At 35.8% G+C, this 16,223-nt stretch overlaps 1 protein-coding gene across 6 annotated transcripts in view; it reads left to right on the top strand.

Annotated features, from left to right (window-relative positions):
- GABRG2 (gamma-aminobutyric acid type A receptor subunit gamma2) overlaps positions 1–16,223 on the top strand; it is a 133,559-nt gene that overhangs the window by 39,891 nt on the left and 77,445 nt on the right. For all 6 annotated transcript variants that reach the window (XM_075543188.1, XM_075543189.1, XM_075543192.1 and 3 more), the window contains exons 4-6: positions 31–251; positions 2,393–2,475; positions 7,785–7,922. In XM_075543188.1, coding sequence (XP_075399303.1) covers positions 31–251; positions 2,393–2,475; positions 7,785–7,922 — 442 coding nt within the window. The remainder of the gene's footprint in view (positions 1–30; positions 252–2,392; positions 2,476–7,784; positions 7,923–16,223) is intronic.

A 16,223-nucleotide genomic window follows, 5' to 3' on the forward strand; every position in this document is an offset into this window, starting at 1 on the left:
TTGTGTTTCATTCTTTTTTCTTGAAACCAGGAATACACGATTGATATATTTTTTGCTCAAACATGGTATGACAGACGTCTGAAATTTAACAGCACCATCAAAGTCCTTCGATTAAATAGCAACATGGTGGGGAAAATCTGGATTCCAGATACGTTCTTCAGAAACTCAAAAAAGGCTGATGCACATTGGATAACGACTCCCAACAGGATGCTGAGAATTTGGAATGATGGCCGAGTACTCTACACGCTAAGGTATGCTTCTGGAAAAGGCAAGGGGTAAAGGAAATGGTTTCAAACAAACAGCAAAAAAAGTTTTATCAAAATAGTAAGATACAGTGGAAAATTAGTTTTTTTCATTTCAATAACTTTTTTCAAAACACTAACCACATTTTACTTTCTGTGACTCATGTGAGAATCTATTCTCTAATAAGTTGCATGATATTTCACCTATCTTTACAAATTGGTCTAACTTTTAATTAAATAATATGTCCCCAAAACGTTCTCTCGGCGTATTTAAGTACTAGATCAACAAAACAACACACACACAAACTTGCCATGCAATGAACCCTGACCTCGAGGACAGAGTAGAGCTGCCCCAAAGGGTATTCAAGGCTTGCGTCTTTCACAAGCACTCTCCCAGATCCTTCTTTCGGTAGCAGGGAGGCTTAGACTGCTCTTAACAGCTTAATATTTTCACAACTGCACTACGTGCTCTCTATAGATATCAAGTCAAATCGCTGGAAATATGAAAAGGTATTTATTGTAAGGATTTTGAAACCGAATCATGCATTTCATTACATCTGAGATCAGGCAATAACTGAAATTTGAATTCAGTTGTTTTTTTGAAACTCTAATTCACTTTTACAACCTCAAATCTCTTTCCCCATTATATATATATATATATATATATATATATATATATATATATATATATATATATATATCCTGTGAATGTATGAATCACTTAAAGATTTGTGAAGTTATAATAAAACATCTCAAAGACTTCAATCTTGAAATTCAATAGATTTCAATTTGTTCACAATACTCTATAGAAATAGCTATATATAATTCTGGCTTATGTATATGAAGTTTATATATGTATTATTTTACTATATGTTATCATACACATTTAAAATCATATTTAATTTTGATGTAGAAAAAATAACGAGCTCAATGGCGTTGTGTTCAGACTGCTAACTTCAAAGCTGGAAGTTCGCACTTCTCAGATGCTCTCCAGGAGAGAGATGAAGCTGTCTGCTCCTGTAGAGATCTAAGTCTCAGAAATTTTATATAAGCTCCCAATGATCATAAATTGTCTTGAAGACAGTGGCCTTTTTATTATTGGTTTTGTTTTTATGTAGATAATGTAATATCAAGTGATTGCTGTTTTATGAATAAAATTACCAATTTACTTATAAGAGCTGATACATATGACTAAAGTAATTAATATACTCACTTGTGGAGAGATATTCTAATGTCATCTGAGTTACTATGTAACTTTAGACAAATTCAGCTACAAGATAAGGATAATAACATTTCATGAGAAAGCAATCTACTTGAGGCAATATGACATAATTGGCTCCACATTGATGTGCTAACCAGTGGTAAAGCCCCCCCAGTCACTCCTAAAGCAAGACAAGGCTACCTGCACCTGTGAGAATGTAAGGACCTGGGAAATGAGATGTGGGGTTCAACTGTCTTACAGGGTAACTGAATTGGAATTGACTCAATGGCAGTGAGATTCACAAAACAGTAGTTCTTAAACCACAGAATAATAAAAACTTCACAATTGAAAATTATTCTGACTTGGTAAGCTTTTAAATTGAATCATTTTTTTGAAAAATAGAATGTAAATTACTTCAACATTAATCTCTGTTGTACATTATAAAAATAAAGCTAACAAGTAAGAGACTTGTACTACTTTCATATTTCTCCAAATATGATCACAGTATCTGGAATGCCAAAGTTCTTCTTTCGGGAGTCCCAGCACATATTGAGATGTAGAAAGTCTGCTTAGTAAGCATGCTTGACAGAGCTCATTACAAATAACTGAGAAACATTTTCAATAGGTATGTGTTTAACATTTCTTGTAGGTGATTAATGTATTCTAATCTATAAACACAATTAAATAGTTATATATGCATATACATGTTTTCATACACATATATGGTTACATGGTCATAAATCCTGAATAAATGGGATTGTTGTAAGTGAGATATTATTTTAAATAAATGCCTCCTGAACCTGGGCGATTTCTTCACAAGAGCTCACCTTGTGTTAGCAACCAACAGGTGAGATACGCTCTTCACAAATGCAGACTATTGGTCATTATAAATTTTGCTTATGTATATATTTTAAATAGTAGATATTATATTTTAAATCATCCTATTTAGGTTGACAATTGATGCCGAGTGTCAATTACAGCTGCACAACTTCCCAATGGATGAGCATTCCTGCCCGCTGGAGTTCTCTAGTTGTAAGTAATGCTTCCTTTTTCACTCTGTATACTATCTCACTAATATCTGTAGTTGTAGTTTCAATTAATTGGGAGGGTTAACAAAGACCCACAAAATTTCATTTATTGATGTTGTTGTCTAAAAAGATTTTCACAGCCCCTTTCATCATAAGCCCACCATATCTTTGAGACAAATTATGACAGAATAATTAATTAAAAATTTGTTCAAACATTTTATAAACTGATGTTGTTTGTCCGGAGTCCTTTCTTGAGAAGGGTTGTAAGGCCACATGTGACTTCACTCATCGGCCAAAGAGAATCATATACCAACACATTTGCTTGTTACTTACAAAACCAGGAGCATGGAGATCAAACGTGTCATTTACTGATGTTAATTTTTACATACCTGATGAGATAGCAGAATTGTAAGTACCACTCTTATCTGGAGTTTTAATTCAGTCTACAATTAGTTATTTATCAGTAAAAGATTGGATTTTGCTCTTAGATGCATCTAGTTCAAATTCTAACTTCATCACTAACAAACTATATATACATTTTGAGCAAATAACTGGTTGATCATCCCAGAGTATTTGCTTTTGTTGCTGGCCAATGGAGATGATAAAATCTATCCCACAACGGTATTGCTTGATTGATATGACATGTGGAAAACAAGTAGTAAGCTACCTAACACACATAAAACCCATTAACATCAATTAAATTTTGATTCATAACAAACCTTTAGGAAAGAGTAGAAATGTCCCACAGTGTTGGTAAGGATGTAATATTTATAGAAGAGCTCACAACATCTTTCTCCCTTAGAGAGGCTTCTAGATTTAACTCCGGACTTTCAGTTAGAAGTTACGAACTGAAAGACTACTGTGCCCCCAGGACTTTTCCAATATGCACTAGGCTCCACTGAACCTCATGAGTATTTAGTTACAAGTAACACTGCTAGTTCAGTGGGTTTAGCATCGGGGTGTTAAAACAATAAGTCAGGGATGTCAACGATCAGCCACTGTGAAAGAGAAAGAGGAAGCTTGCGGAAAGATTTCCATCAGAACGCTATGAGCATGTCTACTCTGTTTAAAATGATTACGATGAACAGGGATGGACTTGATGGCTGTGGATATTTTTAGTTAATTATTTTTATCAGATAATATACTTTATAGAAAGAGGTTGAATGATGTTCCATAAATTAAATTTCAGTAAAGTTCAGAAATGTTTCCTGCATGTTTTTTAAATGCTTCCTCCCAATAATATCATGATCCCAATTCTACCTTACAAATCTGGCTAGATCAGAGGATGTACATTGGTACAGATAGGAACTGGAAATACAGGGAATCAAGGATAGATGATCCCTTCAGGACCAGTGGTGAGAGTGGCGATACCGGAACAGAAAGGGGGAACAGATTACAAGGATCTACATATAACCTCCTCCCTGGGGAATATACAACAGAAAAGTGGGTGAAGGTACACACCAGGCAGTGTAAGATATGACAAAATAATAATTTATAAATTATCAAGGGTTCATGAGGGAGAGGGGAACGGGGAGGAAGGGGAAAAAGTGAGGAGCTGATATCAAGGTCTGAAGTAGAAAGCAAATGTTTTGAGAATGATGAGGGTAACAAATGTACAAATGTGCTTGCCACAAGGGATGGATGTATACATTGTGATAAGAATTGCATGAGCCCCCAATAAAATAATTTTTTAAAAAGCTCATGATGCATCCCATATCTCCTATAACATATGCTAGAAATAACTATCTTGGTACTGATTTTTAAACCCTTCCTAAATCTGTTTATATTTTCAAACTATATGACTGGTTAGAGTAGTGAATTATTTTTATTTTAAAAGAACCAGTATAAATAAATAAATAGATAGATAGAGAAATAAATGTTTCCTGCCTGAACCAAACATAAACATCAGCTTTTTGAAAATGTTTAACTTAATGTTTGGCCAGTATCAATGTTTTGTAGCTCACCTTTTCCTTATTTTTAGCCTGAAATTTATTTATATTATGAAAAATTTAAAATAATTTAGGAATTTTAATTTTTGTACATTTAATTGCTAGGACATAAAAATACTCTTAATAAACAACTAAATTCTAATGTCCAAATGAAGGTGCAAATATATATTACTAATTTGAGTGTGGAGTACATTTAGTATGAATTTAGGAAAGTTAGTAGTCATCAAAAAATTAATGGAATGCACAAAGATTGATATACTGGGCACTGATAAGCCAAAATGGATGGGTATTGGCTAGTTTGAGTCAGACGATTTTGTGGTTTTCTATGCCAGAAATGACAAATTCAATGGGAAGGATATTGGATTCATTGTCAAAATACACACTTTTATATCTGTCTTGGTGTATAATGCTCTTTGTGATATGATAATATCTATTCATATACATTCAAGGAAGTTTACTCAATACAATTATTACTCAAATTTGCACACTAACCACTGAAGCTAGTGGTGGAAAATTGAAGAATTTGACCAATTTATTCAGTCTAAATCTGATCAAAGATGCAATCAAGATACATTAATAACTATTTTCCATTGCAATGTAAAATTTTGAAACAAAGAGGAAGGAATAGTAGTTGAAAATATGATCTTGATAATACAAATAAAGTTGGAAATTGCATGAATGAATTTTTCAAGACCAATAGCTTTTTTGTAGTGTAACCATTATTTTTCAACAACATAGTGTGACTATAAAATTGACTTCACTAGATGGTATATGCAGAAATCAAGTCACTACATCTGTGGAAAGAGTTGGTGGAGAAACTCAGTATCAGCTGTCAAATGAAACTGGGGCCTTTTGTGGACCAGACCACTAATCATCATAAGTTCAGAATGAAATTGAAGAAAATTAAAAGAAGTCCATGATAGACAAAATACCATATCACACTTGAACTTGAAAACATCTCAAGGATAGATTTGACACATTGAAAAAAGATATTATAAGTTATGAGACAGCATCAAAGACATCATACTTGAAGAAAGAAAAGAGCCATTCAGTAGACAATAAATAAAGGTCAAAGTGAATGTTAGAAGAGACTCTGAAACTTGCTAATGAACATAGAGTAGCTAGAACATGTGGACTGAATAGTATTTCCTTCTTTTATACAAAGGGTCACTATGAGTTGGAACCACCTCGTAGGGGTAGAGATATATAAATCAAAACTTCAGACTCACTGGTATGAGTCTATGCTGACTCATAGTGATCCTATAGGAGAGGGTCGAACAGGTCCGGTGAGCTTCTGAGACTGTAACAGCACCTGTAGGCTGGCACTTTCAACATTAGAGATGAGAAAAGCCAGACATCATTGAAAGACAGGAAATAAAGGCTCCAAGTGGGTGGCAGAAGAATTAAGAATTTTGCTCTTGAACTTAGACTAGTTAAAGCTAGTGGAAGAAATGGTGAAGTAGAAAAGTCAAACAATTTCAAAGAGCAGCTTTAGAAGGAAAAATAAAAAGTACTATAATGAAATATGAAAAGACCTGGAGTTAAAAAGTCGAAAAATAAGAAAGAACATGCTAATCACGTGGAGAGTATTTCTCGGTATCACTATTGTCACTGCAGATACAATTTTGCTGAAGATAATTAGAAAAACTCTTTTAGCAGTAAATTGACAGCTGCCAGACATGCAAGTCAGATCAGAAGAGGACACATGCAATGTCATTGTTAATGTTAGGTCAATCTTGTCTGAAAGCAAAGAATACCACAGTGATGTTTATGTGTGTTTTATTGACTATGAAATGGCATTCAACCAGCTATATTATTACCATCTCTAGAAGATTGAAAAGAATGGGAATTCTACAACAGTTCATTGTGCTCCTGTAGGATCTGCCCATAGACCAACAGTCAGTCATTGGGACAGAACAAGTAAATGTTGCCTGGCTTAAAATCAGTAAAGTTTTTCTCAGGGGGGAGTGCCCTTTCATCTGGTTTATTAAATCTGTATGCTAATCAAATAATCTGAGACGTTGGAATATACAAAGAAAAATGCCGCATCAGAACTGGCAACTTAATTCTTGCTGAAAATGCACAGGACTTGAGAAGCCCTTACTGATGAAAAGCAAAGATGTCAGTGTTCAATATTGACTACAACTCCTTATAAAGAAAGCCAAAGTTTTTATAGCTGGGCTAATAGACGATAACCTGATAAACTTAAAATGGAAGTTGCTGATGATTTCATTTTGCTTGGATCCACAGTATATCCGCATAGCAGCAGCAGTCAAGAAATTAGATAACATATTGCATTGTATAAATCTGCTTTATAGGACCTCTTAAAAGTGTTCAAGATACTGGATGTCACTTTGATGACTAAGGTGCTCCTGACCCAAACTATTTGTAAAGACCTCAGATATATGTGAAGGTAGAGAAATAAGGAAGATATCGGAAGAGTTGATGCCTTTGAATTATCAATATATTGGGGAAGAATATGGAAAATGCCACAGAACACCAGAAGGGCAAATCAATCTATCCCGGAAAAAGGGCAAGCAGAGGATTCCTTCAGAATTAGATTGGTGACTCCTTATAAACTACATTGGCGATGTTTTATAAGAAACTGGACAGAGGAAAAGGACATCGTGTTTGGTTAAAGAGAGGGTCAATCAAAGTTTGGAACACTTCAACCAGAGGCTTATAAACAGAGAGTGCACAATGAGTTCACATTTCATATTTGTGAAAGTAGCACAGACCAAGCAGTGTTTTTGACTCTGTTGGCTATAGGGTTTCTATGAAGGAGAACGGACTTAATTTCACCTAACAGTGATAGACTACTGATAAAATAATATGTTATTATTCTTATAATATTTCAAGTATCAAACCAGCCATTTCCCCTTACCACTTTTAATTGTAACTTTATATATATATATTAAAATGGAATTTCAGCAAAGAATAATGTAAATACTTAAAGTTTTCCTAGCCACTTCTGCATCAGAAGCATGCCATGAAGTGTAATTAAAATATATTTTGTTTTATTATTATTATTCTTCATGGTCCTCAAAATATGACTTATCTTCACTATTATATTTTATTATGCATATCTACTATTATTATCTATTGGTGTGTTTATATATTACTCCAGATAAAAGAGAGATTGCATGTGGTACTTGAGAAACCATGTTTGACATCTTTTTTTCATCTTCAAGGATTCTCTAAGTCTGGCTATAGATTTCATTCTTTTGAATTTGTGAAGTAATATAATTTTACTGATTTCCTTTACTATTTTTTTAAGTACAGGATTATCATCTTATTCATAACTTTGTCACTCAGTACCTACCTCCGTGTCTCATTCATGGAGTACAATCTCATCTCTTGGCAGATGGCTATCCCCGTGAAGAAATTATCTATCAATGGAAGCGTAATTCTGTTGAAGTGGGTGACACAAGGTCATGGAGGCTGTATCAATTTTCATTTGTTGGACTGAGAAATACTACTAATGTAGTGAAGACAACTTCAGGTAGGACATACTTCACAATAATTCTGAGGGTTCAAATTCTGGGTTATGTGAGTAAGAAGACTTCTTAATACCTGTGCGCAAATGATATTCATAATATTAAAAGAAGCAATTGAATGATGTAGAGAACATGATAATGCTTACTCTAGTAAAACAGATTAATGGAAGTATATTTTATCAATTTGATTAAATATATTAAAATAATTGCAGAAATTCTTAATGTAAGAATGAGAAATTAGTATTTTTTAAAAAAGGATTTGCTGGAATGGAGCGTGTTGCATAGAGGTTCACTTTTCTATTTTTGATATCATAGCAAAGGTGAGCCCGCTGTACCCAGAAACTTACTAATATTAAATTCAAACTAACTCCCCACTGGGTAAGAGATTAGAATTTATTGTCATAATGACCAGGATTCAAATTCTATTAGTTGTTACTGGCTATAGATCTCAAATATGTTCTTGAATCTTTCATGGATCAACTCTATTAAATAGCCAGCGTGGAAGGAAATAGCTACAGAAGAGGGAAAGTGTGTGTATGGCAGGGGATGGAGCAAAATTCTTAGATTGATACTTACTTAATACTTTAAAACCAGGAATACTTTATAATATTAGCTATAATTATTAGAGTTTAGGTTTTATCACAAAAACTAAAACTATGAAATGTCATCTTTTTACTGGATTAAAGCCATTTATTTTAAAATTCCAAATTGACACAATTAAACATATTCTCAAATCAGATCTATCACAGAGGTAGTAAGTTTGAAGTCTTTGTAATGCTGAATATCGACTATATGTAGAATTCTCTAGTTGTTCTGCTAAAACTTATATGAATTTGAATATATCTAAATTTCAAATATAAACATCATGCTGCCAGATAACTGTCTATTAAGAAAAATATTTAAAAATAAATGTTTATATATTGAACAGTTTTCTGTTGACTTATTTACACATATCTAATTTATTTTATAGAATGCATAGACGTTTTTGTATAGCCTAAATTAGGAATAAGCTTTTGTACTATTCCACAAAAGAGATGTCAAATTAGGACCTACACAAAAATAGAAATTTAGGATTCTACCCTCATATACATCATACTCTAAATCGAAATGTTATATTGACTTCGCATTGTTCTCTTCATTTGCACATTTATCCTAAAGGTTTCTTTATTTTGCAACATGTGAAAAATAATCTCTAGCTCTTTATGCTTTCAGAATGAGAAATTAGGCAGTAAATTCTGTTGAATGTTCATATTTCTATAGTATTATAAAGACAACACCTAAACATATACAACACAATACTCTTAAAATCAATGGTTTTCAATCTTCATGTATCTTATTTAGTAATTTTGAGACCAAAGTGGCATCAAGACAAAAATGAGGATAAGGGGATTGACTTTACATCTCAGAGTCTAATATTTCATTCCTAATATTGCATAGTGAGAATAATCAGGTACATTTACAGTGAGTTAGAAATATTTATTGAAAAAATAATTGGGTACCCACTTAAGTCATAACAAGGTGAATTACCAATGTCACAAATCCTATTAAGTGTAAAATAGAAATCAACCACCAAAATATGTATTTTATACGATAATAATTATTGAGCAAATAAAAACTGCAAACCCCTTCCTTTGAGGCAACCTTGACTTACTGTGGCCCTACAGTGAGCGCAGACTGCTCAGAAGGGTTTGTAAGTTTGTACTTTTTACAGAAGCAGACGCCACATCTTTCTCCTGCTGAGAGGTTGGTTGGCTCCACCTGTCAGCCTTGATCTCTCAGTCAGCTTAAAAACCATACCATCAGGGTTGCTTTGCTTTCATGTCTTGTAATTGGATTAAACTTGTCAAAATCTTTGGGAATTTTGATAGATAGGTTAGTCTTTTATATTTGTTTCTTTATCAACTTCTTCTCTTGTTCATGTGTGTTCCTGGGATTACAGATAAGTATTGGGCTACTGTCTGTAAATTTCAATGTTGAAATCCATAATAAATGAATAAATACATAAATAAATATTGTAATCATTTTAGAGCCTAATCATTTTGTTTTTTTAAATCATTTTATTGGGAGCTCGTACAGCTCTTATCATAATCCATACACACATGTCAAACACACTTGTACATATGTTGCCTACATCATTTTCAAAACGTTTTCTTTCTACTTGAGCCCTTGGTATCAGTTCCTCATTTTCCCCCTTCCCTCTCTCTCCCTCCCTTCCTCCTTCATGAACCCTTGATAATTTACAAATTAATATTATTTGTTCATGTCTTGCACTGTCTGTTGTCTCCCCACACCCCTTTGTCTGTTGTCCATCCCCCTGGGAGGGGGTTATAAGTAGGTTATTGTGATTGGTTCCTCCTCCCCTCCCCTCAACCTTCCCCTTCCCTTCCTGGGTGGGAACTCTCAATATTGGTCCTGAGGAGTTTGTCCTATATTCACTATGTTTCCAGATCTTACTCGTACCCATGTACATACTCTGATCTAGCTAGATTAGTAAAGTAAAATTAGGGTCGGGATAGTGGTGGGGGGCAAGGAAGCATTAAAGAACCAGAGGAAAGCTGTATGCTTCATTCGTGCTACACTGCGCCCTGACTGATCCATCTTCTCCCCACAATCCTTTTGTAAGGCGATGTCCAATTGATTACAGATTGGCTTTGGGCCTCCACTCTGCACTCCCCACCCCTGTCATTCACATTATGATTTTTTGCTCTGGGTCTTTGATACCTGATACCTGATCACATCGACACCTCATGATCACACAGACTGATGTGTTTTTTCCATGTGGGCTGTGTTGTCTCTCAATAGATGGCAGCTTGTTTATCTTCAAGCCTTTAAGAATCCAGATGCTATATCTTTTGGTAGTTGGGTATCATCAGCTTTCTTCACCACATTTGTTTACTCATCCTCCTTGTCTTCAGCAATCGTGTCAGGAAGGTGAGTGTCTCAGAGTGCCGGATTATTAGAATAAAGTATTCTTGAGTTGAGGGAGTAATTGAATAGAGGCCCAATGTCCATATGCTTCCTTAATACTAAACCTATAAATATGTGTACATAAATCTATTTCCCCATCATTATATATAAATATTTTGCATATGTACATGCCTGTATTTAGATCGCTATGAATGCCCTATGCCTCTAGTTCTTTCCTCTATTTCCTTTTACTTTCCTCTCATCCCACTATCATGTTCAGCCTTCATTTGGGTTTCAATAATTCTTCTTGGTTACATTGCCCTTGATCAAGCCCTACCAGACCTCCTACACCATCCTTGCCATTGATTTTCTGTCACTTGTCCGTGGGTTGGTTATCATCCATTTCCTTTCCCCTGCCTCCCCTTCTCCCATGTCCCCCGGAACTGTCATCCTATAGTTCTGTCTTCTGGCTAGTTTATCCTGCCTATCCCATCCAGATAGACACACAGTGACAACAATATGCACAAACACAAGACCGAGCACAATAAAGCAACAATAGAAAATAAAACAATAGCTACAACAACAACAAAGCAACAACAAAAAAGAAAAAAAGTCTATAAATAGTTCAAGGTCTATTTGTTGTTCTTTAAGAGTGTTTTCCAGTCGAGTCTGATGGGGTGCCACGCCCTGGCCCCACAGTCTATTTTTGGTGTTCGATGGGGACTTCACTGCTCTGCTCCCCTTGCTGCTCTGTTGCACGCCCCAGCGTCTCTCCTCGGTGTGGTGGGGTCAGGGCGGGCACAATTCCTGCCCCGTGTCTCCAGTGTTGTCCCCTTGGTGCTATGGGTCAGTGAGGAACATCTTGTCTTGTTATGGGGCCAGCCCTATCGTGCTCTCTGTGCATTGGCTGCTCTGAGCAGAAACACTGTCCTCTGGGCTTGGTGCGCCAGCATGTGCTCCAGTGCTATCCTCTGAAGTGAATTCTTCTGCTGGGGTGAAGGTTGGTGAGAGGGCTGTCCACAGAGGTGGTAATTGGGCCGTCCCCTCAGGCTTCTCTATTGGTTTCCTGCTTCATGCCAGTGTGTTGTGTTCTTGTCTTGGAGCACCAGGTTGTAGTTTGGTCTTTCTTTCCCTGTGGAGATATAAACAACACCCTCCCCTTGGGTGGGTTAGTGCCCTGTTCCCCAGCTACCTGTGCCTTCCCCCGCTCCTTTTTAGTTGGCTACCATATGTATCCCTGAGTTTAATCTGGCCCCTGCCATATTACCTGGACCTCACCCCAGGGATGTCTATATATAGTAGCTTCTTCTCTATGCCCCCTGTGGATTTTTTGAGCATATCTCAGCAGACTCATGTTGTACTTGTCCTTTTGTGCCTGACTTACTTCGCTTAGCATGATTTCCTCCAGTTCTTTCCATGCAGCAATGTGTTGCATAGTTTCATCACTGCTTTTTTAGCAATGCGTAGTGCTCCATTGGATGCGTATGCCACAGTTTTTTATTCCATTCATCTCTTGATGGAAATTTGGGTTGTTTCCAACTCCTTGCAATTGTGAACTGCCCTACCATGACATTGGAGCACAGATGTCTGCCCGTGGTTTGTTTCTTGTTGCTGGATTGTATGGTAGCACAATTTCCATCTGTTTTAGATATCACCAAATCAATTTCCATAGTGACTGTACATACCTAACAGTCCACCAGCAGTGGACGAGAGTTCCTATCTCACCACAGCCTTGTCAACATTTTCCTCTTGCTCCTGTGTGTTCCTGGGATGTCGGATGAGTATTGGGCTACTGTCTGTACGGTTTGCTGGTAAAACCCATAATAAATAAATAAATAAATAAATAAATAAATAAATAAATAAATAAATAGATAGATAGATGTTTGAATCATTTTAGAGCTTAATCATTTTTGTTTGCTTCCTCACTTAGAGTAAATGTATCCTCTTTGAGAATCCTTGTTGTATCTGTGGAAGATCATTAGTTAAAATTGCTGTTGCTTCGTGTGGAGCTTTTTCCATTTTGTTCAAGTCCACTTTGTAATGTGGTTTTCAAGTATAAATAGTGCTGCACTGTTGGTTTTTTCCTTTAAATTGGTTTGTTAGTTTGAGTAAAATGGATATGTTTTAAAAGGAAAATTACTGTTAGGACCATAGTTGAAGTAAAAAGTCATCCAGCATAAATAGATGGTTATATTAAAGCAAAGTGGCAACAAAATGATATTCTTAAATTTTCAGTTCCCTGGAGTCAGAATATATTGGTAAAGAGAGGTATTAAAGAAATAATAATATTAAAATAGGATAAAAATAAAAGATATTTTATGAAGTAAATAGAAAATAAAAAGGATGTTTCTCAAAAATTATTGTCCTCACTGTATAATTCAGTGATACTTGATAATCCTTACACCCATCATCCAAATTATCTCCTTGAGTGGTGTCTATAACCTTATTTGAGAACTCTATTTTTGGGGGTTGCATATGACTGAGATTTAGAGAATATTCTTAAATCATAACCAATATATTAAACAGATTCCGGGTCTGTCATGTCCCTCCTCAAGCCATCACCTCTTCCTGATTGTTCTATTTCTGGTAGTAGCATCATCATTGTACCAGCAAGCCAGGAGTGAGCCCTCCGAGACTCATGTCTCTGCCTCCCACATCTGATGAATCATGAAGGCACTTATGCTCAAAAATATCTTGTGTAACAATGTCCCCTTTTCAGTTGTCATCATCAGTGTCCCAGTTCTGGATTTTGTCTTCTCATCTGGACTGTGTCAGTAGCCTATGAAGCTGCATCCCTGTGGTTATCTCCTCTACAATCGGTCCTATGTTTATGAATCCGAAATAAATGCTACAATGTATTGAGTGTGAACTGTGTGCAAGGTGGCAGGCATTTTATGTAAATGGCTTATTTTGATTCTCATATTTACTACCATTAGCACAGATGTACTACTGCGGATGAGGAAATGGGAATTTTGAGGGTTTTGTCTACTTATCATTAAGAGAGAGTTAGAACATGAACAAAAGTGGCCTGTTCTCTGAGCCCATGCAAAGTCATGAATTGTTCTCCTGTTGTGGCCTAATGGGTCTTTTTAAAGCAGAGTTTTCAAGTTTCAACACATCTCAAGAAAGCTACCTTAGACTGCCAACCCCATGCCTCAAAGGAAGCACAATTCCAGAAAAATATGGCTTGGTGACCTAGCTCCAAAAACCAGTTATTGACACACATGGTATCATCCGGAGGCATAATTGACTTCTTGTCAACTCTTGTTTTTATATTGCTACACATGATCCTGATATGTACAAAAGCCTTTGTGTCACTTGAGAAGCAATGGTAGTAATAATAAAATAAACCAAACTCATTTTTGCCTCTACAAAGGAAAAAGAGTTGGCTCAAAATCACCACTGATCACTGAGATATAGTTTTCCTATTATACAAGTAGATTTTGTACATCTAACCTTACTTTCTTCCCCTGGGAGTCACAGCTCACCTTAACGTCACTGGCACACTGGATTCATAGCCCATGCTCATTGTCTGGTTGCTAATATATCTATAGTGTGCCTGCTACAGATTACATTGTGTACCCCACAATATATGTCAATGTAGCTAGGCCATAACTCTCAGTTGTGTGTGGCTATCTGTGTTTAGTCATCTGGTGTAATTATCCTACATATTATAACCTCTATAATGTTATTGAGGCAAGACCAGTGGCAGTTGTGTGAGTGAGGGCGGGTGCAATCTACAGGATAAGGTTGCATGCTTAGTTCATCTCTTTCAGACGTTAAAAGTGATTGACCTCCAAAATGGAGGTCAAAATCAGAAGAATCTACTACCACCAAGAAAGACAAGCTGAGGATGAAATGTCTGTTTTGGACCTTCGTCCCCAGCACTGGGACTGTTTTAAAACTAGGAGACACACAGAGAGATAGCTTTCTGCTAGAGCCAGCACTCCTGAGTTCTGAGTCTATCTTCTTAAACCAAACAAAACCCAACAAAAAAAAAAAAACAAACAAATCCTCACTAGCATTAAGTCAGTGCCGATTCCTTGAGACCCTGGTAGTACAGATAGAACTACCCTTGTTAATTTCCATGGTTTAGGAAAGTATAATGATTCAGCTTTCTCTGGTGGTTTCCAACTGCTGACCTTTTGGATTGCAACTCAACACATGACCACTATGCCACCAAGCTTTTAAACAACTTCATAGCACTGAGAAAATAAACTTAGGTTTGTTAAAGTCATTCACCTGTAAATAGCAGCTTTTTGTAATTAAGACACCATCTATCTTCAAACATTGACCATTTTATTTTACCTTACCACAAGCTCCCTTGGCTGAGGTTACTGGAGAGGTTGTACCTAGTCCGTGGTTAAGTTCACTTGAATGCCCTATTTTCTATATTTATCACGATGGAAACTCCCGTTTTCTCCTTGTCGCTTTCTCTGCTTATGTCAGTGTGTTCCTATCAACTTACTGCTCAAATGCATCTCTAGAGACAAACAATAGCGATATTTTTGCTAAATCAATACAAAAATCTTTATCATTTGAAGAGACCCCACCGAAGGATTAGCTTCTCATTGAGGTGAGCTATTTGGAAAAGGAAAAGCGCAAAAGAATACAAGTTAATGAAATTTGAAAGAAAAATGAAAATCTAAATGCTACAGTAGCAATAATAACTACAGAGTCATCCTGCAGCTACTTTTTGAGTTACAGAAACGTCGGAGCCTATTTTAGTCAATAATAAACTTTTAAAACTACTTGAAGCAATGTAATATCTTAAAATAAGTCAGTGGATGACTGCTTAGTAATAGATTTTATTTTATTTTTAAGTTTCAATTTAGAAAAGTTAACTCTTGATTTCTGGAGAGGAAAATGTAGGCATTCTCTAAAGAGACCTGGGACAGGGGAGGGCATGGAGCAATCATTTGTCCTTTCTGGGGTGAAGGTCCCTTATCTGACATAAATGCATTTGCCTGCATACGCTTTAAAGCCCGTGCCCTTAGCTCATATGAATAACCTCTTGTATACTCAAGGTTATATGCAGATGTGGAAATGCAAGCTCTGTCTCTTTATACATCAGTGTTTCTTAGAACAGCTTTCCTTTATCACATTTTCAATGTTTTCAAAGCAAGTCAAATGCAAAAAAAACTCTTGACATTTAAGTTTTTAATGTAAGAGAAATGACATTTTTCTCCATCTAACTGATTTTGAGTGATACATTATTAAAAATATAAAACTGTATGTTAAAATTATGTCAGTGGCAATTTGTATTTTATTTCTGTTTCCTTACTAAAACATTAATGCATTACATTTTAATCGCCTATTTAATTTTTAAATTCCAAGGATACCTGGACATTATCTACCTAGAAGATAGAAACTGAGAAGTGGGGGAAAGGGGCATGAGA

Source organism: Tenrec ecaudatus, chromosome 2 (genome assembly GCF_050624435.1).
Source record: "Tenrec ecaudatus isolate mTenEca1 chromosome 2, mTenEca1.hap1, whole genome shotgun sequence".
In the NCBI taxonomy this organism is placed as follows: Eukaryota; Metazoa; Chordata; class Mammalia; order Afrosoricida; family Tenrecidae; genus Tenrec; species Tenrec ecaudatus.